This window comes from Pseudorca crassidens, chromosome 11, assembly GCF_039906515.1.
Source record: "Pseudorca crassidens isolate mPseCra1 chromosome 11, mPseCra1.hap1, whole genome shotgun sequence".
NCBI lineage: Eukaryota > Metazoa > Chordata > Mammalia > Artiodactyla > Delphinidae > Pseudorca > Pseudorca crassidens.
Window position 1 is genome coordinate 94,922,047 of NC_090306.1, and position 24,740 is coordinate 94,946,786.

General features: G+C 49.0%; 1 protein-coding gene across 1 annotated transcript; it reads right to left on the bottom strand.

Annotated features, from left to right (window-relative positions):
• Positions 1 to 904: 904 nt before the first annotated feature.
• EIF3D (eukaryotic translation initiation factor 3 subunit D) lies at positions 905 to 15,551 on the bottom strand. The gene is made up of 15 exons (XM_067697933.1): positions 15,392 to 15,551; positions 12,916 to 13,048; positions 12,587 to 12,632; positions 11,573 to 11,709; positions 10,427 to 10,512; positions 9,815 to 9,887; positions 8,738 to 8,850; positions 7,465 to 7,597; positions 6,799 to 6,946; positions 5,915 to 6,045; positions 5,096 to 5,181; positions 4,873 to 5,002; positions 1,978 to 2,120; positions 1,496 to 1,779; positions 905 to 1,057 (listed from the first exon to the last, which is right to left on the bottom strand). Exons 2-15 carry the CDS (start codon positions 13,036 to 13,038, stop codon positions 1,044 to 1,046), a joined length of 1,647 nt encoding a protein of 548 aa, XP_067554034.1. The 5' UTR covers positions 13,039 to 13,048; positions 15,392 to 15,551; the 3' UTR covers positions 905 to 1,043.
• Between the last annotated feature and the right edge of the window lie 9,189 nt (positions 15,552 to 24,740).

The window sequence follows — 24,740 nt, forward strand, 5'->3', positions numbered from 1 at the left end:
GCTCGGGAAGTACCAGCCCGAACTTGAAACCCCATGACACTTGTCACACTACTTTAAACTGAATTTTATAACGCTCCACCTACAATGAAAGGTCCCCAAGAAGCACATCTTATGCTCTATTTTCCTAGTAACTCTGACAACACAGTCCAGCAAGTTTTTGCTTTCTGAGGCTCAATTATTTTGATTGAAATTGTTAACTTTAGGACCGTTACCCAAAAGCTGAGCCAGTTTTCTCTTTCTCATCTGTATAATGGTATGACTTCCACCAGCATTACAGTTCTGTGTCAGGGTCTGATGAGATATTTATAGAACATGCAGTATAACACGTGGCACGGTATATTACTTCATAGTGTTCTGTACACTGGACAGAACACCGTCCGCTTATAAAAAGTTTACAAGTACTAAACATCTGTAGCTCTGCTCTGATTTGTTCACGACACAGTTCTTTGAGGGTCCCAGCTTGAGATCCCGTCACCAGCCCAAGGCAAGCTTGAAAACAATTTACGAACCGTTACGATCACCACAGCCTCCCGCACCTGCAGCCATCCCACCTCAACCTTCAAAGGCTGCCCTGCTTCATGTTTCACCAGTGATGTGTCTCTCTGAAGGCAGCAGCTGGGTCTGGCACGCAGCCAGCAGGCACTCGTGCTTGTGGAAATGGACTTCCTACGGGGACCTCACAATGGACAACACTCCCCAGGAAAGGATAATTTCAAGGGGTTTCAAGAACAAAAAAATTCAGGGCATTCACCTCCTAACAGGAATGTAAAACTACTAATGCTCAAGAACAAAGGATGGAACCCAGATTATGAACTCCGGAGAGACTCTGCTGTATCTCACCCTCCCTCTCCCAAGGGCTACTTGGAGAACGGCTGTCAATCATAACATAGGCACGCAATGAAGGTAAGAGACTAGACAGACGTATACTTTACTCCAGCTGTCAAGCTGCAGAGAGCAACAATCAGACAAACATTCCACCAGGTATCCAAGGCCCTCCTAGGCTCGGCAGAATCACAGAGTCCAGCCCCACATCACTGTCTGGTTTAGGTTTCTTCCTCTGAAAGATACAAAAGCCACATCAAACTGGTGAACTGCTTATGATTTTCATCACCTTCACTCAGAAGCGAAACCTTTCAGATCCTCACATTTCCTTCAGTCACCTACTGGTGAAGCAGGTGAGAGAGCTTAAAGCCCATGTAACTCACCTGGAGCATCTTTCCTCCCTCAGACCACTGGCTAACATCAGGGGCTTCCGGTGCCTTCCTCTAGATGCTTCTTCCTTGCCCTAGCCTCTAAAAGACCACTCTCCTCCCTGACCCCGTCTCGTGATCTAAAGGCTCTGGAAGCAGCTTCTGGAGCCAGACTGACTGCTACTCCAAGTGACATCTCAGGGAATTCCCAGAGGTTTCCATCGAGGTTAAGACTGTGCGTACAGAGCTTGGGCCCCAGCCGGCACATGCTCACGCCAGACTTCGGAGGGAGGCTTGCTACAAACCTTCTTCTTCCTCCTCTTCCTCCTCCTCCTCCTCGTCGTCCTCATCCGAGCTGAAGGTACCGTCGGGCAGGCTATAGACGCGGATGACCTGCTTGTTGGGGTCCTTGAGGATGAGGTACTTGCCCTCCTCCAGCTTCATGCAGATGTCGATGACGCAGCGCAGGATGCCCCAGGCGTTCTCCACGCTCAGGTTGATCTGGCTGGCAAACTCATTGGGCTTGAACTGCTGGGTGCCCAGGATGACGTGGCGTGAGGAGTCTTTCACGTGGTACCGGGACACGTAACTATTGAGGGGAAGAGGAGTATTATGGGGGGGGGGGGCAGGCGGGCACAGAGACACAGCGACACCTGGGGTCGAGTATCAGTTAAATGGTGACACCTGGCCTGATGCTTTTCCCAAGAAAAAGGAGAAAAGGCCAGCCCTCGTCTCCCAACCTGCAGACCCCCCCTCCCAAAGATGAGCTCCCGGACAGGAATCTCACCCAAGCTTGAGGTACTCGGATCCGGCCAGCAAAGCACAGCAGGTCCAGCGGGCCAACTTGTAGCTGTTGTTCTTCAGCTCGGTGGCAATGACGGCCCCTCGCTGAGAATCCAGCTTCTGACGCCAGTCAACGCCATTACAGTGCTGCAGGAGGGGAGCCCCGGTTACAGGGGCCAAGGCGGGCTCCCACTGCCCATGGCCTGCTGCCACTTCTGGCAGAGAAGCAACTCCTTAGTGGGCCTGACTGGGGAGGGGCGAGCCCACAGGTAAAGCAGAGGTCAGGCTTATCTTTTAAGAGACAGGGCCTCGGTCCCTCCCTTGCGCAGCAGGTGCTCAACAGAGCGCAACTCCTCCCTTCACAAGAGCTCATCCAGACCAGGACACGCACGCACACAAGTTAAAACAACAAGCGCCACACAAGTGGTGAGGGCACGTGTTTATCACATGCTGGGCGGAGAGGAAGGGTTTTGCATGGGAGCCTCGCAGCTCCCCCATGGAGGATATTGGCAGAAGCTGGAGGTGGAGTGATCTGAGAGGGATGCGGGGAGAGACAGGCCGGTTTAGCCCCGGTGGGCGTGGAGGCCCGCAGAGAGCAATGTCAGGGTCTGGTGCTGTGCACACACACAGAGACAGACAAAAAGCAGAGAGACCCCGGAGACCACCTTCTCCAACCACCTCTTCTGCAGATGTGGGAACCTGGCCTCAGAGTGAAGTGACGGCTGAAGGGCACACGGCAGAGACTCCTAAACTTTCTTGGTTCCTGGCAACCCTAGGCCAGAAGAAATACTAAAGAGTTCCTTTTATTAAGTAGTTAGGTGCAAACCACTTAGGGGCAGTATTCTGACAGATGTCTCTGGGCTTTCTTCAAAAATTAAAACTATCCTGCAGCAGCCTTGTGAGTTTGCTGTGGCATTTTAAGGGCCTTTCCTCAAATCTGTGCTTCCTGAAGGAAGCAGTGTTTCGGACAATTAACTGGCAGAGATACTGAAGGGAGGGAGGAGTGAGTCAGGGAGGTCAGCTAACAATAGGCATCACGGAGAGGAGGGCCCTAAACTAGGGGGATGATGTCAGTGAGACCCAGAGCTGAGCAAGAAGACAGACTGCACCTGACAGCAGAATTCAGGAGTGCAAAGGAGGAGACGTTTGAGGCTCTGAGCCGAAGAGAGCAGGAGAGACAAAGCTGACGGACGGCCAAGCCAGAGGGAGCGACAAACAAGGACATTGCAAGGACAAGGTATTTTAGAAAAAAGAAAAAAACCAACAATGGAATGGGAGTCATTTTTAGAGTTCAAGGATGAGGCTCGGGGTAGGCAGAATTCTAAGATGACCCCCGGTGACCCTGCTCTTGCAGAATCTGCTACCATGGAGTCTGGATGGAATGTGTGAGTATGATGAAATACCCGCGATCACGCTATCTCATGTCAAAAGGGATTCTGCAGATGGAGTTAAGGTCCCTTAAGACAGGAAGACCATCTGGGTGGGCCTCACCTAACCATGCGAGTCTCTTAAATCTGGGTGTAGAGGTCGGACACAGAGGAAGCCAGAGATTTCAAGCACGAAAAGAATCTTATGTTGCTGGTTTGAAGGTGGAGGGGACCACATGGAAAGAAATGTGGGTGGCCTCTAGGAGCTGAGCAGCCCCAGCTGACATCTGGCAAGAGAATGGGGGACCTCAATCTGACAACTGCAAGGAACTGAATTCTGCCAACTAAAATGAGCTTGGAAGTGGATTTTCTTCCAGAAACTCTAGCTGAGAACTCAGTTCTGCTGAAACCTTAACTTTAGTTCTTGGATATTCTGAGCAGAGAACCAAGCCACACGATGCTAGACTTCTGACCTACCAAACTATGAGCTAATGGATCTCATTTTAAGCCTCCAAGTTTCTGTTACTTTGCTATGGAGCCAAAGAAGATGAACACATGCTATATAAAGAAGTGATTATGGCAAAATGACTTGCAAAGGGGACTGACCCTAAGAGAAGGCTCCACTGGGGGTCAAAAAGGAGGGGAACCAGCAAAGGAAACACGTTAAGTTGAAAAACGTGTAAGACTAGATTAAGGTACTAACACAGAGGGAACAGCCATACAAATACAACGACACCATATGCTACAGGGAGGGCATGGTGGAAAGTCTAAGAAAAGGTCACTGGCCCAGAGCTAAGTTCGCAGCAAACCTTCCGGTGTGCTCTCAGCAGGTGCTGGAGGCTGAGGAGCATCTGGGGGTGAGACTCAGCAGCCCGGAATGCTAATCCCTTGGCTCTAATGAAAGCAGAGCACAACAGCCCCCAAACTCCATCTCACTGGACCCTCGTTGAACACAGGCCCGGCCTTCCTGTCCTTGCACCAAGAATCCTTTATTCTACACAGCAGCACCGAGGAGCTCTGCCACCCATTTCAAATTCAGGCACGTAGCCCAGGTACTTTCAGAAAGGATGACAACCCAATAATCATAGCACACCAGCCTGAGAGAGAACAGAAAGAGGAGGAAAAGCGAAGTACACGTGATTCTTTCAAGATGCCCCCTGAAGAGCGAAATCTGGGCTTATCTGAGAATCTCTGACTCCAGGAAGTGAAGGAGTTGGAAAAAGGGCGTCCGAAGGTTGAAGACCAGGTAGGGGCTGCAGTAAGCAAAAGAACAGGTCAAAAAGAAGAGCTGCGCGGCGTACAGGAAACCTGCCAGCCCGGCTCATAAGGAAAGATCAAAATCACGCTTGCAAAGAGCAGAAATCAACAGGAAGTGGGAATGGAACAGAGGGACAGAAAGCACTGGAAGAAGGTAATTACCTCAAACACATGATCTCTTTCTCAGTAAGTAGGGGAAAAACTCAGAAGACAAAAAAAATCTCGGGAGCTCTCTAAGTGAGGCGAGGGGCAGACAGACACAAGATGGTACTCACCCTGGAGTCCCACTCGTTCAGGGTCTTGATGTTGATGAACGACACCTCCCCGTTGGCGCCAGTCATGACGCCGTCGTGCTCGCAGCGGACGATGAGGTCAATGTCGTCTCCGAGCTTCCACCTGCGGTAACTGCAAGGAAGGAGGAGCTCCTTCGGTCAGCTGAGACCCTGGATTTCAGACGCACCACCCACACAGGGCACGGGCACCAGGGAGGTGACATACCGGTAGGCCACAGAGGCAATCTCATTCTTATCCATGTCATCCTCCACAAACGGGTTTGGGTTGGGGAAGTTGTATCTTTCCTTCCCCTGCAAGGATGACAGAGGTGTCACGAGACGGCAGCAACCTGTCACCAAGGCAATCAGCCAGACCCTGCACCTCTGCTTTGTCACAGCCCTGACTAGGTCCCTAGCTCCCGAGGGGGCTCTGGGATCACTACGTGCTGTGCATCCCTTTACCCCTTCCGAGCGCAAGCAAGCAGCCCGCGGACCACAACAGATGTAACAGCTCGCGTTCACCCCGCGCTTATGTCTGTCGCCCACGCGCTTTAGGTGTCTCATTTAAATAGCAATCTCGTCCCTCCTGTTTTGTTTTTCTCCATGGCACACACAGCCACTTGTCACAACACATGTGTACCCAGGGTTTACTGTCTTTCCTCCTCTGTTGTAACAAAGCTTCTGAAGGGTTGCAGCTTTGGCTGGTTGCTGCATCCCCAGCTGGGAAACAGTGAGTGCACTTGTACACAGATATTTGAAGAAAAGGTCACAATGTAGCTAAGTGAAACAAGTACTATTGGTATTCTAATTTTACAGAGAAGAAACATGCCCAACACCACAAAGCTAGAAACAGGTGGATCTAGGGTTCAAAGTCAGGCTGTCTGATCTTAAAGCCCAAGCTTGGATCTCCTCTGTGACAGGCAGGGACCCCGTCTATCCTCACCAATCCCACCACCCCGGGGCTGACGACCTGGCAGATGCTCAATCGACAGCAGCTGGAGTCGACAAGCTAGAAATGGGCGCCCAGGTGCTCCCAGGGCCTCACCATCCTCAAGCACTGCTGGGAGAAGTTGTGGTTGATGTAGGTCGCTTCCATGGCCAGGTTGCGGGGTGAGTTGAAGGAGTTGCCTTCATCTTGCGGGGGCTCGTTGGCTGTCTCACTCACCGTCAGGAGGTCTGCAAGAGCGTGACACAGCCAACCACTCACGAAACAGAGTCACCGAAGAGGTGCATGGCCCTCTGGGGAGCAGTGGCGATCCAGACACACACCCTTCCTCCAAAGAACCGCCACGGGCTAACGTGGGTCCCCTGAGTGTGGGACACACTGGGGAGGAGCAGGGTGCGCTTCTGGATAACTTGAGACACTAACGTTAAATTCAGTCACGATCACGTGGAAGAAAGCCATACCTTTTCCTTCTTTTTGGATTCCTCAAGAGAATGTTTGATTTTATTAGTTTTTCAACAAAGAGAAGCAACATAATCACGTTTGGCTTCACTCTGCTATTTGAGTGGTTTTCATTCATTGTGTGTGTGCACATATACACACGTATGGTGTAAGATACATGCGTACGTATTTTTTCCTTCGTAAATATGCTGAAGTAAAAAAGGCATCAATCTAAAGAAAAACATTAAGTATGTACTAAAGGTGGTACAGAGAGATGACAGAAGTCAGGAGAGTGCTATTCAGAGGAGTAAAAACTAGAAGCACGGTCTTTGGGCACCAAGAGGCCTCCGAAGGCTGACGCCCCAAGAGGGACTGCGGTGACAGTCCCTTCCCCTGTCGCTGAGGAGGCTGAGTGGGATTCTGACATGGCTGTTGACGCCTGTGAGGAGACAAACCCTCTTCTATCCATTCGCTAGACCACAGAATGGCTCTGAACCAACAAGGACACTCGGCACGTGTGTGTTGTTCCCAAACAGGCTTCTTACCAAAGTCAGAGTTGTCCCTCTTGTCAAAGAAGAGCTTGGACCCGACTCTCTGGACGACGATGTCCCAGGAATACACGGAGCGGGTGCAGCTCATCAGTGTGGCCAGAATGGCATCGGTGGCAAACACGTTCCCCTGAGTTTTTGCCAGCTGCAGAGGACAGAAGAGAGATGAGGCTACTTCAGGGTTGAACTGGCCATTCACAGCAGGGGAAGGACTCCTCTGTAAGGCGCGTTCACACCCACACCCTTGTCTGAGCAAGGCCGCAGCAAGCCAGCCAGCAAACTTGTGTCCTGGGGTCCAAGGAACTGCAGCTCCCTGAGCACCGGCTGTATCCCAGGAGAGCACTGCCCGATGCTGCCCTCCTCACCCCAGCGGCCCGTGGTAAGTACATTTACCCCGATTTACAGGTAAGAAAGCTAAGGCCTCAGAGAGGTGAAGCCAGGAAGCACGGCAGAGCTGGGACCCGGGCCCAGCTTCACCTAACATCAACACTTATGGTCTGGCCAGCAAAGTGCTCTTATTTTCATCTAATCCTAAGTCGATTCAGAAGAGTCTTATCTACAGGGGCTTCCGAGGCCCAACCAATTCACACGCATCCCCGCATATCTGTCCTGAGGCCTCCACACTCCCCGTGGGAGGGCAGGTGCGGGGCAGGGGGCGCCCACCTTCCGGATGACGGGGTCGTCCGTGGTGGTGACAGTGTGGAAGATGCGCTTGATGCTCCGCAGCGGCTTCTCGCTCCTCGTGGTGATGCGGTCGAAGGCTTTGTCATAGTATTCCAGGGCCCCGCAGCACTCGCTGAGGGGAGAGCAGGCAACACGCGCTAAGTGAAGGGGAAGAAGACCACCTACTTCTTTTCTGTTAAGCCACGGATCCAAAGTCTAGAGTATGAGAGATGAAAACATTCTCTGACTCGGCTCAGGGCCCTGCCCCCTCAGCTCCTGATGTGGCTCCACAGAACAGTGAGGACACAACTGATTCTGCTCTGCCTCCCCATTTTAAAGACAGGGAGGCCGAGGCCAAGACAGGGAGAGCGGCAGTTACAGAGCCCGTGGCAGGCACGCTGACTCGGTCTGGTGCCCCAGGTCCCCGCTAAGTTATTTCCATCTACTGGCCCGTTGAGGTAAGGAGCTCTTTGAAATGTAAGCAAAAGCTTCATGACTCTTGAAGAACTGCTATCTTTCTCTTTCTGCCCTCAAAGCTATAGAACTTACTTTTGCCTTTTGCTCAGGATTTCAGGAAGTGGAAAGAAATCTGGAGTTTAACAGCAAATTTCTTTCTGCCAACAAGAGTTTTGTAACTTAATTCTTCTTTTTATACATTTATTTATTTATGGCCGTGTTGGGTCTTCGTTTCTGTGCGAGGGCTTTCTCTAGTTGCGGTGAGCGGGGGCCACTCTTCATCGCGGTGCGCGGGCCTCTCACTATCGCGGCCTCTCCTGCTGCGGAGCACAGGCTCCAGATGCGCAGGCTCAGTAGTTGTGGCTCACGGGCCCAGTTGCTCCGCGGCAAGTGGGACCTTCCCAGACCAGGGCTGGAACCCGTGCCCCCTGCCTTGGCAGGCAGATTCTCAACCACTGCGCCACCAGGGAAGCCCACTTAATTCTTCTTTTGCTCACAATGCCAGGAAGTTCAAAGAGAGCTGAAGTTTTTTTCTTTTTGGCCGTGCCGTACAGCCTGTGGGATTCTAGTCCCCCGACTAGGGATTGAACCCGTGCCCTTGGCAGTCAAAGTGCGGAGTCCTAGCCACTGGGCCGCCGGGAGTCCCCGAGGTGAAGGTCTAGTGTCAGTCAGCTCCCTTCTGCCCCCCCGGCATTGCTTTTGAAAACCTGTCTGTCAGTCTCACGCAACACCTTTGGACATACTAGGGCTTAGGCCGACGGTCGCCACCAGCTGGCGCACACGAGTGTGGTGGACAGTAGTAAAAGACATCACCTACATGTCCTGGGGCTCTGACACTTCCAAGTAGCGCATCTTCATTAACTGAGGAAAGTCCATCTCCTCCTTCACCTCCCAGTCACTGCGGACTTCCACCGAGGAGTCTCGGGGCTTCTGTTGGGGGAAACCATTGGAGGGGAAAAATGACAGCCAGTGCAAAACGTAAGCAAAAGGCAGGTTAACAGTACGAAGGCTTTTACTCAATAAATATATCCAGAACATTTACTACGTGCTGGCTGTCTTCCAGCAGCGTCCCTGACTCCTAGGAGCTTACAATCTAGAAGAGGACCGAAGGGACAAGAGCTCAGAAACAAATGGGAATTCTACTCCTCAGTAACGATGCCACCCTGGGAACATCAGCTCTTCTATATTCCTACATTTTATACAGGAGCTGTAACAGCTCCTTTATATTTCTCTCAGGGTATCAGCTATTTATTCTTGCTGTTACAGCAAGCACCATGTCCAGCAAAATGTAACTTCCACAGTTGTACCTTCACGCTTGCTTACATGTCTTCTACTCTCACCACGCCCACACAAACACTTGTACAGGAATGCCCACAGGGGCATCATTCCTAATATGCCCCAGAGTAAAACCGCCCCAGTGCCCATCAGTGGTGAACGGATAAACAAAATGTGGTCTATCCATCTGACGGAACGTGGCGATAAAAAGGAATGAAGTGCTGACATGTGCTACATCATGGATTAGCCTTGAAAACATGATGCTTGGTGAAAGGAGCCAGTCACAAAAGGTCATTCCGCTGTGATTCATTCATATGAAATGTCTGGGGCAGGCAAATCTGGAGACAGAAAATAGATAAGGGGCAGCCTAGGGCTGGGGAGGAGAGAGGCTGACTGGCACAGGGTACCGGGCTTCTTTTCAGAGTGATGAAAACCTTCTGACGTGGACTGTAGTAACGGTTGTAGCACTCTGTCAATACACTACAAATCACCAAAATGCACACTTTAAATGGGTGACGTGCATAGTGTGTGCACTATACCTCACTAAAGCTGTTATAAAACCAAACAAACAATAAACAAAATCAAATTCCTGGACAGAATTCTGATATGGATACACTACCTGTGATTTCTGGTCCCATTTCTGCCTCACTCCAAATTGTTTCTGGAATTTTTTCTGCAGTCGTATGCGTTCTCTGGAAAGACAGGAAAACTGTGCTTTCAGTGCAGATTTTTAAGGCAAACAGGGGCTTAAAAAAAAGAACAGACCAACAGGGCGCACGCTAGACATGCTAGAGAGGCATACTGCCCCCACTACTGACCAGTATTATGCATATATTTTACTCCATCTATCCACCTGTCCACTGGCAGCCCCAGCTTGGGCAGGGCTACTATCCTACACAGCTCCAGGGACTCACAGGCCCCAGCGTGAATGGGGCTCCCCGGAGCTGTGCCACAGCAGACCCAAGCCTAGGTAAGCTCCAAAGTTGCCTCCTATCTGCCTTTGCTTCCCTTCAGTAGTCACATCCTCTGCAAGTTTCCTGCCCATGCTCTCTGCTGTTAACAGCTCTTCGAGAACGACCCCAGGGCTGAGACAGTGGCTTAACTGGCCCTGGGAAGACTTTCTGGTTTTCCTGCAACGGTGGGGAAGACGACTATTCTGCTCTGGCCTCCTGCCGTCAGAGTGCAGTCGGTCCTGGAAGAATATCTTGTTCTGGCAGGATGGGCACCTCACCTCTCTTTCTGCTTGGCGCTCTTAGGCAAGGTCTGCAGGTTGAACTGCAACATGTTCCGTCGATCCTTGTCTCTGCGGAGGTTCCGCTGGGAAGCAGGAAAAAACATCCATGTTAAAATCTTGGAGATCTGGCTTACAACTGCCAGTGCCTAATGGGAGGCCATTAGAGTTAGTTTAGGATGCAAACCCAAATCGCACATTTTACTCTGCTTTTATAGAATCAACATCCGGGGGCTTACAAGTATGCACAGGCATACCTCAGAGATATTCTGGGTTTGGTTCCAGACCTCCACAATAAAGTATCACAATAAAGCGGGTCACACAAAGCTTTTGCTTTACCAGTGCATGTAAAAGTTATGCTATACGTATAGTTTACACTACACTGCAGACTATTAGTGTGCGATACCACTATTTCTAAAAAAAACAATGTATACACCTTAATTAAAAAAACACTTTATTGCTAACAAACGTTAACCACCATCTGAGCCTTCAGTGAGTAGTAACATTAGCCATCACGGATCATAGATCACCATAACAAATGTAATAGTAACGAAAAAGTTTGAAATATCGTGAGAATTACTAAATGTGACACAGAGACATGAAGTGAGCCAAATGCTGTTGGAAAAAAAGGCGCCAAAAGACTTGCTCGATTCAGGGTTGCCACAAACCTTCCATTTGTTAAAAAAAAAAAAAAAATCTGCGAGGCACAATAAAATGACGTATGTTTGTACTTGGAATTAGATTTATATCCACATGCAGTTTTTACTGAAGTAGGTTTACTGGCTCTTATTAGAGTTGTTGAGTTTGTCTCTTTATGTAAGAAGATGCAGCCCAACTGGACGATCTACTTAATAAATCCTGGACATAGTAATGAAGTGAGGCAACAGACAGATCACCTTGTTAATCCAGCGCTAACATCCATCCTTAGCACAGATGTCCTTGCTACTGGTCAACAGAAAGCTAAACTATTTAAATGCATCCCTGGACTTAGTACCCATTTATTTTAGCACAACTGTCACTGAATAGCTACTTGGAATTCACTAAAGACCCACAATAACATGCTCTCCTCTCAGCAGCACTGCACGGTAGCATTTTTAGCAGCACGTGACAGCCCCAAGACGGTCAGATTGCTGGCTCTTGGCCTACCTGTGCAAACCGCATCCGATTCCGCTGGTAGGCGGTCTTCTGTGTGCGTGCGGTATCCACCAGCTGGAAACTAGTTTCATCCTCCTCATGGAAGTAAGCGTACTGACTCCCACCTCCAAACTGAGAGGAGTACTTATCTGGAGGCAAAGGTGACAGCGTGTAACAACACTGCCCACAGATTTTACAAATACATGGTGGTCTAAAGGCCTGCTATTTAAAGTGTGGTCCCAGGACCTGCCCCATCGGCTGGGATCATCTTAGATGTACAGACTCACAGCCTCACCCCAGACCCACGGAATCAGAATCAGCATTTTAATAAGATCCCCAGCTGATTCATACGCACATTTAAGTTTGAAAAGCTCTGGTCCAAAGAACTTTCTAAGTCAAGACAGAGTCTGAGGAACTTAAGTCAAGCGCATTTCACTCTCTGCCTTAGTCTGTAAGAATATGAGTTAAAATCTACTCTCAGGAGAGGCAAGTATGCGGTCTAAGTATCGTCACTGTCATCATCAGGTGCCCAAGGCAGACGTGGCTAATGGGCTACGACTGACTTTCTTGCTGACCTCAGACGCAGATAATCTTAACTCGGTATTCCAGGGAGCCACTTCCAGCTCTCTCAACTGGCACAGAGGGAAGAAACCAATTTACTGTACCAGGATCTTAAAACCCGGAGTTTTAAAACTGGGATCCATTGACTGGCCTCGTAGGTTCAATAAATTGCAGTGAAATGAAAAATGGGAACATGTTCACCAGATTTGTAAAAGGGGCCGTGGCTCCCCAAAAGTGTGGGGGGGAACCCACTATAATAGGCCGAACCTCTTTAATGAACAGTCTAAGTTGAGGATATTTCCAAAAAAATGTGGATTGTTTCCACAGTCCAGAATATGCCCTGAAATACTATGAATTATTATCAGCCTTTTGTTCCCATCCTAGAATGCTTTCAGGTGGAGGTTACTAGAAAAACTAACAATCCCCCAAGGCCCTGATCCGGGCAGTCAGGCGGAGAACACTTACTTGTGTACCTCTTATCTTGGTACGTGGCCCCCGTCCAGTCTGCAACCTAGTGAGAGCAACAAGGGAAGACATGGAGCACGGGTCAGCCAGGTGGGTTTCTGTTCACTCAGAAACCCCCCAAAGTGAGGACACGGTGTGTCAGGACTGGCTCAGGATGGCTTTTTAAGAGCCCATCTCTCCTATGACCACTGGAAGTATCCAGATGGATACTATATATACTATATAACGGATACTTATAACCCCGATGCTTTTGAGAGAATAAAATTGAAACGAACTTGGAGGAGCAGCCACAGGATAAAAGATTCAGACCCCTGCTGACAGGAAAGTACCTTTCCTAGCCGATCTCCTTTGCTGAATGGCTGGTAGGGCATATCCCGAAACTGCTCGGGAACCGCACAGGGACCCCAGCCTGAGGGGTTGTCCTGGATCACGGGTGTCATGAACTTTGCCATCTTCTAAAACCTTAAAAATACAAATAATATAAGCAGCTCCATGAAGAAAAGCCTCAAACTAAAAAAAAAGCCTTGCATTTGAGTTAAGCTAAGACATGAATGACAAAATTAAAAATGCAAAACAGAACCCTCAACTGGTGAGCTACTCCCCATTCAATGTCTTCTTGTAAATAATGTTGTGAATACTTAAAACTCAGAAGACTGCTAACAAAATTGAGGTATATTTCATTGATTTTTTCTTCACTGTACCACCTCTGAAATGAGTCTGCACCTTCTGCTTGATGGGGTGTCATATCGTAATTGGCAGTTTTTCTTTCTTGGTGTTACATGAAATAATTGTGCTTCTTAAAATGAGTGGTACCTCACATATTTGACGAAACGTAGTAACTTTTTTTCAAGTGTAATAAGTATGTTGTAGTTCTCATTCTCACCTTCACCAGGCATACGATATTTAATCCCTAAGCCTCAGTCTCTTCATCTGTCAAATACATAAGATCCTTGTTTTATTTCTATCAGAGAATCATTGTGAAAGCCGTATGTATTAATTAACGTATTTGGAAATGATTCCATTGTAAAACGCTGCACAATTACTCCTGAGTCTTGCAAAAATACATTTACACACAGTGCTGAGAAGAAAACAAGGGTCCGTGAATATATCCTGAAATGTAACTTTCCTTTGTTGTTCTTCTGATTTTCTGTCAATGAAAATCCTTATGCAGAGCAAGTAGACACAGGGTCAGGTAAAAGGCCCGCCAGAAGGCTGAGGAAGCCACCAGAAACCTTAGTTCATAAAAGTGGCCATACAGCCAATGTTCATAAACATTATGAGTACCAGGCATGTTCTTAGTGCTTACCACACATAAATTCATTAACTCCTCCCAACAATCCCAAGGTAGGACCAGTATTAGCCCCACTTTCCAGATAAAAAAACTGAGGCACAGAGAAATCAAGAAATTGCCCGAAGTCACAACACTAATGGACGAAAAATTTGAACCCAGGCAAACTGGCTCCAGACAGATGTTCACCTGACAGGTCCTATCAAAAACGTACGCATTTATCATCCACTGTAATCCCCTGCAAATGCTCAGAAGCTGAGTTCCCAGGGGAAAATTCATTACACAAACACTTCTGGAGTCCAGACAGCAATCAGAGTGCAGGGTACTAAATTTAGAAAACTCTCTTAATCGTTCAACAATAGGGAGATTAAGGCTTCCTACAGAGGGGACACTTGGGTGACAGCAACAGGGAATGACCTGGGAGCTCCATCCTGCAGCTTGAACTTAAGTTACACTACAGGAAGCGGACTGAGGGAAGCGGTGGTGGTCTCGAAACAATTCACATTAAATATTTATCAGGCTCCTACACGTGTCAGATGCAACACCACTAACCCTCCCACTCCGCCCCCATTTTAGAGATAAAAATGTGCAGTTCAGCCAGATCAAGCAGTTGACTTGCCCATCATTTCAAAACAGGTTTGGTTTCTAGGGTCGTCTGCCCTAAGTCCAACACTCTTCCTATTATTTTATAAGCTGGGCAGCGGCCTGAAAAGATCTGGGATTTCAGCCCCTACTGACAACACAGTAAGATATCTCCAAACACACTTAAAAAAATCGACTTGTTTTATCAGAGCTGGAGGCAAACGGGCTCAAGGCTTGACATGCATTTCTCTGGGGGGGGGGCGGGAGGAAGTCACCTGGTTTCAACGCAGGTGAAATAAGAGTGAGCACAATGGAACCAACAGGAGAAACTAAACCTTTCAGTTAAAACGTAGTGACAGCTGTACTGGCTACAGGGGCAGGATGAGGAGGCACCAACAGGGCAGTCAGAAGGGGCCTTCCGGCTGGCAGGCCACGGTACTGGCTATGTTACGGCAGCCACTGCAGGCCGTTCCCCATCAATTCCTGGGGGGTAGAGTTTCAGATCAGAGATTAATCAACTCCATCCTGGCCTCCCATTTCACAGAAAAGGGAAGGAAACACTTGGACCGTGAACTCCTCAGAGAGGACCGAACACCGCTCAGCTTGGAACCCCCAATACCTCTCTCATAGCAGCTCAGGGAGCCGTGGGCCGCTTTAAAAAGACCCTGAGACCCAGCTGGGTTAAGTGACATGATCACATTCGCCCAGCCCGTGGCCGCTAAACGGAGTCTAGGGCCAGAGACCTCAGCCACAAGGCTCTGCCCCGCACTGGGTCGGACCTGGGACCCCGAAGGCAGAGTCCTGCCCCGCCCAGCAGAGGGACAGCGGCGGCAGGTGGGGGTGTACGGAGGTTTCTTCCGGTAGGCCCCCAAAGGCCAGGAGCCGCCCAACTCGGCTCCGGAGGTCCGCGAAACGCTACGAAACACACTGCTCACCTGCAACGGCCTTAGACGGGCCGGATGGCGACAGATTGTCCAGGCCGGAGACCGCACCACCGCCTGTGGACCGAAGACCTGGGAAAACAAGAAAAACGCGCGCGCAGCGGCCGGCGCCGTAAACACAACCGGCGCTGTCGTAAACTGCTCCCCAGCTTCCTTCCGGTTCGGCGGCAGAACGCACGAGTCGTAAAGCAAAGGCAACCCGGAAGTTCGTCACTGTTCTTTTCGAGCTGTTCCGATTAGCCTGCAAGACACCGGAGGATATTTACAGTTACGTCATGGGACACCCGGCGACGCTCCGAGAGGGTTTTCAAGTTTCTTGAAACGAGGCGGCTCTGCAGTCGAAGCTGGAGGCCGAGAGTGGCTAACAGCCCCCCTGTGTCCCACAATGCCTTGCGGGCCGCTTCGGCACCTCTGTATCCCACAGTGCCCCGCGGCTCCTGCCTTCTTTAAGCGATCGTGTTGTTCGATTCTCACTGCTAGGGGAAGGTTTGAGTGTTTCAGGCGTATATCGTCGCGACGCGCTGTTTTTCGGAAACTGAGGCCAGGAGGTGCAAAGTGACCTGCGTAGATCAGACTACTAGTGTAGTGGGTGGTTGCCAGGGTTCAAACCATACCTCCACAGTTCTCAAACTTTATTATTTGACAGATTTTTGGAGCGCTAATTTGAAAAATGCAGATTCCGTGTCTCCTTTCCATAGATTGTTATACCAGCATGTCTTAGCTGGAGCCCAGAATCTGCATTTTAATGAGCAGCTGTGATTCTGAAGTGGCGACCAGGAAGCACTTTCCTACGATGGCAACTGTGCTGTCCTTTTCGAAACCCAGCCTACGGAGTTTGTCCTGGAGTCTTACTGGGGAATTTCAAAACATCGAAAGAGAATCTGAGCGCGCGATTTTTGTTCAAACCTCAGATTCTTTTCTACCTGGCTTCTTAGGTTTCCTTATCAGCCTCCCAGCGTGTCTCCTTTATTGGGAAATATATTTTCTGTTAGATCAGATATCTATTCTTGGCTCTGCCACTTTCTAGCTGTGTAGCCTTCACCTCCCTGGACCTCAGTTTCCTTATCTGTAAATTGGAGAAGATAAAAAGGGGGTGCCGTGAGGGTAAAGATAAATGTATGTGAAAATACTCAGGAATCCCACTTACCAGTTGGGCAAACTTAGACAGGTTATTCGATCTCTCTGAAACCTTATTCATTTGTAAAATGAAAATGTTAACAGCAGCATCTGTTTCCATAAGTACTCTCCTAATCCGCTCATCTTCCAGTTTTCCTACTTTTTGTTCATGCTATCCAGTGAGTGGTGCTCATTGCAAAACCTTGTAGTCATTATTGGTAGCTCCTTTTCCCTTTTCCACCACATTCAATCCTTCAGTAACTCCTCTTTATTCTTCTTTCAAAAGACGTCTTGAGGGCTTCCCTGGTGGCGCAGTGGTTGAGAGTCCGCTTGCCGATGCAGGGAACACGGGTTCGTGCCTCAGTCCAGGAAGATCCTACATGCCGCGGATCGGCTAGGCCCGTGAGCCATGGCCGCTGAGCCTGCGCATCCGGAGCCTGTGCTCCGAAACGGGAGAGGCCACAACAGGGAGAGGCCCGCGTACCGCAAAAACAACAACAACAACAACAACAACAAGACGTCTTGAGGAAATTCCCTGGTTGTCCAGTGGTTAGGACTCTGTGCTTTCATTTCACTACAGGGGGCAAGGGTTTGATCCCTGGTCGGGGAACTAAGATCCCACAAGCCTCAAGGCGTGGCCCCCCCCCCAAAAAAAAACCCATCGTGAATGCCACCACTTTTCCCCCACCATCTTCAGCCTCATGCTTGGACTCCCAGTGTCCACTCTTGTCCTTCTAGGGTTCCTTCTCTGCATGATGATCAAAGTAATCTATTCACAACCTTCTAGCAGCTTCCCATTACGTACTGGAGTAAAATACAAATGTCTTCCTGTGGACTGTCTGGTCTTGGCTACCTATCCTCTTTATATCCTGCCATTTTATACTCACTCTCCGCGAGCTATCATGCTTATTTTTGGCCGCACTGCATGGCTTGGAGGGTAGTTCTCTGAACAGGCATCAAGTTTGGGCCTCGGAAGTGAAGGTGCTGTGTCCTAACCGCTGGACCACCAGGGAGTTCCCAATCATGCTTTTCTTTTTATGCCACAGGGCTGTGGTGAGAATTAAATGAGTTAATGTAAGTTCTTGGAATGGTACCAGGCACATGGTGAGCAAGAGTGAATGAGGACAGGGCAAGTCTACTCAGAGGGGTGGTTGGTTGAGGACACAGGCTAATGAAGATCTAGGGGAGATGTATTCCCGGCACCAGGGAACAGCAGGTGACAGGGTCTCAAGGCAGGAAGGAGCCTGGGTATGACCCAGAAAGAGGAAGTGGCCACGTAGAAATGTGCAGGCCACGGAGCAGAGTATGGGATTTTATCCTCAGGATAAAGGTAAGCTGCTGAAGGATTTTGAAGCGGGGAGGGAGGGAGGTCATGCCCTAATGTAAAGGAGGGTCATCCTGTGGAGACTGGATAGGCAGAAAGAGGCAGCAGAGGCGTCTTGAGAAAGGAATGGAGGAAAGATCTTCCACCCAAGCCCAGGGGCCCATAATTGAGAATGAGACATACACACCAAATCCTTCTCCATCTGGGGTGGGCAGAGACGTCACAGCCAAAATGGAAAAGACGATGAAACTTTGACACAAGAGAGAGACTGCAGCAGATGGCCTGTGGGCCCACAGCAAAAAAAAAAAAAAAAAAAAAAAACAACACCAAAAAACAAAAGACATGATCCGAGCAATTCAGCAAAAGTACATCTCCCCCTATATTTTAGCACATATTACAACTTACTATTGATATTGAGTACATTATCATTAATTGAGTCCCTATTTATGTGCCCAGGGTAATGTGCTAAATTCATTTTCTCATTTAATTCTCACAAAACCCCATCCATTCATTCATCAATTCCCCAAATATGTGTCACCAGGCACTGTTCTAGGTGAGACAGCAAAGCCTCTACCTCACAGAGCTGACACTCTAGAAGCAGAGATGGAGCCTAAACAAGGAAACAAAAATATTTCAGAGCATGAGGAGAACGATGAAGAAATGAAGCAGAGTCGGAGGGCGAGGAGGGGTGGAGAGAGAAGCAGCTGTTTTAGGAGTGGTGGTCGAAGATCTCATTGAGGAGATAACTCTTGAGCAGACACAGGGATGATGGGACCAGGCCAGCCGTGAGTAAATCTGGGTTCATGCATGTTTCTTCTATCACATGGAGCACCCTGAGGGGGTGGGGGGTAGGGCCTGTGTTCTCAGTTGCTAGAACAGTGTCTGACATAGAGCAGGTGACCAGTAAGCATTTGTTGACTAAATCAATGAATAAAGGGATCAAAATTGGTGTGAGCTCATTTGTTCAGCTTGCATTATAAGAGCCACCACTTTTGCAGCAGGATCCTGTGTATATAATGATCAATAGTGAGAGTCTTGCCTTCAAAGAGCTTCTGTTCTAGCCGAGGGAGTGACTGCAAAAGCATTTTCTAAACTAAAAAGGGGAGACCTATAGGTGCCCGCCAGGCCCTCCATATTCATACCCTTATGTTGTGTCTAGAAGCAAGAGGCACCATTACTGCTGTTTTCTGATCAGCTCTTTGTGCTGTTCTGTTCTGTCCTGTCCCTTCCAGATAAAACAAATGCATTTTCTAATAGGAACCTCCAATGTTTTAAAAAGGGAACTAGCATTTATTGAGTGCGTACTATATGCCAGGTGCTGTGCTAGTGCTTTACATAAATCGTCATCTCTTCAATTCTTTCTGAGAGTTCTCTGAGACATTCATGCAGGAGGGAGAAACAGGCTCAGCGCGGTTGGGTACTTGGCCCAGTGAGTAAGTGGCTGCACTAGGATATGAGAGCAGTTTTGTGCCCTTAAAAGCTCCCTGGTGGCGCAGTGGTTGAGAGTCCGCCTGCCGATGCAGGGGACACGGGTTTGTGCCCTGGTCCGGGAAGATCCCACGTGCCACGGAGCGGCTGGGCCCGTGAGCCATGGCCGCTGAGCCTGCGTGTCCGGAGCCTGTGCTCTGCAACGGGAGAGGCCACAACAGTGAGAGGCCCCTGTACCGCAAAAAAAAAAAAAAAAGCTCCCATCCTCAGGAAGGGCTTTCCTGAGGTTTGGGTTTTCTTTTTCTCGCCACTCTTCTGTCTCTTGCCTCTGCTCTCTGATTTACTCAAACCCTTCTTATGCTGGATATCAGTGGCAGCTCCAGAATTTCCCCATGGGAAGGGCATAGTGAGAGCAATCTGGTGGAAAGGGGGAGCCCCGGGCTTGTCTTGAAGCTGTGTTTGCATAGCAGATGTCCTGCTTTCACTGGGGTTGTGTGTTTATTTGGGGAAGGCGCTCTGGAGATTGTGAGGGGGCTGAGCCTGCTCCTTCAGCCGTCTCCTGGCAGAACTGCTGAGCATCCAGACAGGACAGAACTGGGAGAAGGGGAAGGGATGAGAGAACAGCACCGATCTCTCGAAGGCTTTCTATGTGTGTGGCATCTCATGTATTTTGATATTCTAGACTGTGAGGCGGAAGGTTGTTGCCAGCATCTGTAGTATGCTCTGAGAACTTGGCCAAATTCAGGGTGACCATATAATTTACCATCCAAATTGGGGCACTTTTTGGGAGAGAAGGGGTCAGTATCAATAATTATGCCAGACAAAAGGTGTAAATGGGGACTGTTCCTCGCAAATTGGGAGGTATGGTCACCCTAGGCAGAAAGGAAATAAAATTGGCCTCTGTTCTGGTCATCTGTTGCTGTGTAACATCTCTCCAGAACTTGGTGGTTTACAACAATCTGTTTATTCTCTCTCTTGGTTTCTGTGGGTCAGGAATTTGGGAAGGGCTTGGCTGGGTGGTTCTGACCTGGGGTCTCTCAGCCAATGGTAGTTAGATGTGGGGGGAGCTGGAGTAGCTGGGGGCTGGCCAGACCATTCTCTCTTTCTCTCTCTCCATTTCGTCTCAGGGTCTCTCTATGTGGCGAGTCCACATGGAGAGTTTGGGCTTCCTCACCACGTGGTGGTCTCAGGACAGTCAGACTACTTATATGGGGGCTGAAGGCTTCCAGAGGAAGTGTTCTGACCAGTAATCTGGGAGCTACATGGCCTTCTACGGTCTGGCCTCAGAGGTAACACAGCATCAATTCCACCCCTTCCCTGGGTTACCAGCGAGTCACAAGCCTGCCCATAGTCAAGGCACAAGGTTCTAGAAGAGAACGTGGAGTGGGAGATGCTATCGTGGCCTTGGTAGGAGCAGAAAATCTGCCGCGGATGTAAACTGGCCTTTTGTAAGAGTCACCAGTTGGTTGTCTGCAAACGTGTGGCTGCAGAGTTGGGGGCACATCAAATGCCAGGGTTTCTGAGCGAGTCTGGCTGGAAGGAGTCCTGGAATGGTTTATCAAGGGAACCTGATCACAGGGATGGAGGAGGGACTGGAGATGCAGAAGGGGGAGGGTCCTGGAGCCAGAGCGGGCCCTGTCGAGGGGGCTGGAGTGTCACCCCCATTTCCTGGGCAAGAAGGTCCCCTCAAGCTCCCTCTGCTGATGAATGCTTCTTCAGAATAACACTGCCACTTGTTCTGACTCCCTCCTATCACGACCGTGAATCCTCACAGAGCTTTTACTGAAGGGGGGTATGTGCTGGGCAGGCCAACAAAAGCGCCGGGTCCTGCTGGCGGCTGTATTTCTTGTGCTCTCTATTAATAGATGGAGCATCTGTTTATGCGTCAGCTTTGCAAGCCCCTGCCTTGTGTGCAGACTTACCCCAAACTGCAATGGACTCACCAAGGCCTCCTCTGGGGACCTGTCAGTGTGGCCACCCCCTTCCAGTGCAGCAACCTTGTGTGCCTTCTAGGAACCAACACAGGGATTACCATCCCATTTTATAGATTTGAAAACAGAGGTGCGCAGTCAAGACGAATGTCTTGCTCAAGGTCAGCCAGCTGCTAAAGGTGCAATTGGAATGGAAACCAGGTGTGCCTGAAACGAAAGCTGGCACTCGTATGCAATTCCAAGGTCCGAGAAAGCTCTGAAAACCGAAAGCTTTCTCATGAGGTTGGGGCAAGCATTTGATGACAAACCCGATGTGAATTGGACGTGAGGTTATTTATAGTCTTTCTTTTACCCCACTTAGCATGAATATGTATGCATTTTGCTGTATAGGAATATTGAAGAGTTTACGCTGTGTATGAAAGGGTTTATGGAGCACTGCCCCAGAGATTGCTGGGCATGTTGTGTAATATACAGTAGGCCCACCATAAAACCTTTCTGAAATCCAAAGAATTCCGTTAGCAAACACACTGAGCCCCACGTGTTTCAGGTAAGGAATCGTGGACTTGTACCAAACTTTTCTGTCTCAGCGATGCAAAGGGCACTACCTCCATTTTACAGTCGAGAAAGACTGACTGTGGGGGAAGTGGTGCCCAGGCCAACTCTGTGGAACCGCAGCATTTTATCATCCTGTAGGAGGGTGCGCCGGGAGGAAGGGAAGCCTTTGAATCACCAGCCCACTCCAGCCTCCTAAGAGCCTTGTTGCCCCAGCAAAATTTTAAAAATAGAAAACCTGGAAGGATTAAAGCATCCCAAAGGATGCTTTAAGTCCCATGGAAGAAAGGGAGGCTTGCTGTAGGTTCCGATGTTTGGCATTCAAATTTATTTTTTATCTCAGCTGGATGTACACTCACCCATCACAGGATCAGTTCTCAGAATAGAGAGGTACCTGTTGAATCATCCACCCCACTTCCTGTCTGGTGCGGGCATCTCTCCAAATGCTGAGCCATCCACTTCTCTGCTGTGGCCTGAGATATATCAGGATTTGCAGCCCTGGTGACAGGAGACAAAATAGACTCCCATTTCCTTCGGAACCATTTAGCTAGTTTAGAGAGTGCTTGACTGTTTCAATGGGATGAGCGAGAACCAGGCTTCTCCTGGCCCCTCCTCTCTGCCCTATACATTTTCCTTTGTTAGAAGCTGGGGTTTGTTGCTCTGGGGTAAACGGTAAACACTGACTTTGGCTTGATCTAGCTGTATAGTCTTGGACTAGTACATACCCCTCTCTGAACCTCAGGTCCACTTTCTGCAGTGCATGCGTTGTTCTCTGTTTCTGCCACATGCCCTGGCTCCCACTGTCCTTAAGACTGGAAACCGTACCTGGCAGCTTCCCAGAGAGCTTTATCGGGGCTAAGTGACTGCAGGTGATATTTAAGGGGGGGGGGGCGTCTCATGGGGCAGTATGGTATCACAGCAATGCAAGCAGAAATTTGTGGAGACAGACTGCCTGAATTTGCATCCTAGGTTATCAGTAGCCACGTGACCTTGGGCAAGTTGTGCGACTGGGCCTCGGCATCCTCATCTGTAAAATGGACAGAATCATAGTAGGTAGGTAATGGGAATTAAGTCAGATAATACGTAAAGTGCTTAAACAGTGTTTGGTGTGCAGTAAACCCTTAATCCATGCCAGCTGGATTGGCATGGTCACCAGAAACCTGTAGGGTTTTGACTGGGGCAAGATATTACAGCATTTCAAAAGCAATCTCTTGTCGCTTGTAGGGAGCCAGTTCCTGGGCTGCTCACTCAGAGTTCAGAGAGAGAGACCCAGTTGTGCTCTCAGGTAGCCCAAAGTCTAGTGGGAAAGTAGGTATGACTAATCCAGGGGCTGCAATACCTATGAAGGGCCTAATGAAATAGATTTTGAACTACCTTTAAAAAGCAGATTTCACATAAAAATCCAGAATTTTGGCTTCTCTTAAGATTGAACAACACTGGGTTGGCTTTTCTGCCTGAGGATAAGAAGCTGGCACTGCATACGGGCTGCCCACAGACCAGGGGCTCTCTACCACAGTCCCCACTATTCCTTATTGCATCGTATTTGACCCACTTCATGTTCATGAATGTGTGCTGCCTGGCCCCCTGGGAATTTGCAGATAAATTACAATGCAATGCTGTGAGTGCTGTGGGAACAGGATGAGGGATAATAATTCAGCCTTGGGCAGTCAGGAAGAGCTCCTCAAGGGAGGCGAAGTCACAGCTGCTTCTCTCTAAAACCTGCAGAAGCCGCTGAACACCCTCATCTTTATGGCTCAAGGACACTAATAGAGGACACAAAGGCAGAGCTGGCAGGGATCTCTGACATAACCAAAGCTAAGTGGCCTGGCTGAGGATGGCACGGCTAGGGCTAGAACCAGGACTGTCAACCAGAAATAGCTGGGGGCCTTGGGTATCAGGAGAATTTGTACTCTGGAATCTTTTTTTTTTTTTTTTTACATTTGTTTATAGTAGGCCCTGAACTGATACAGTAGTTAATAGAAAAATTTAAACAATTGTGTGTTTTCAGGTTGTTTCTGTTCTTTGGTTCTTATGAAAAATGCTACTATGAACATTCACGTACAGGCTTTTGTGTGGACATACGGTTTCTTAGTTATATGCCTAGGAATGGAATTGCTGGGTCATATGGTAACTCTATGTTTAAGTTTTTGAGAAACTGCCGACGTTTTCCAAAGTGGCTGCATTATTTAAAAAATCTCACTACCAGTGTAGAAGTTTCACCCTTCTCTCATGCCTTGCCAGTGTTTTGATATTGTCCATTATGTACTCTGGAGTCTTGAATTTGAGGCCTGTCTCTGCCACTTACTTGCAGCATGACCTTGGATAAGTTGTTTTACCTCCTGAAACCTCGTTTTCTTCATCTGTAAAAAGCTCTAAGGATTCTGACCTCAAAGGAGCATCCTGAGGGCCAAATAATGAGAAAATGGATAGGGGGACACTCATAAACTCAAGAGGGCTCTCGACACGTGAGGGTCATTATAATTGTTGCAAATTAGCCACCTTCCCCTGACAGATTTGTCACCATCTCTTCGACAGAGACCTTGAAGGGGACCTGCCCCCCATCTGCCTTTGCCAGTGCCTTGTGGGAGCAGGCATGGCCTTTTTCCCGGTGTGGACCCAGGAAGGGGATGTTTTGGGATTCTCTTACCTTGGCTGTGAGCAGGACTCTGGGTGCAGAGCCCAAGGGCTCCCCTCCTCCAAGGTCAAAAGAGGTGCTGAGCTAGAGATGGGAAGGAAGCAGAATTTCCTGGGAAAAAGAGGAGAAATATAAATAATTCCTTAATCTTCTTCAAGACCCCTACCCCTGCATATCAGGGGCTACCTTGAAACCCCTTGTCAGTGGCTGAAACTATTGAGGTAGTATAGTGTTGTGGTTGACTATCTCGATTTGGGGGTCACCTTGTCCTGAGGTCAAATCTTGGCTTTCCTCCTTACTAGTTGAGTGTGTGTTTTGGCAAAATTGTAAACATGTCTAAACCTCAGTGTTCTCACC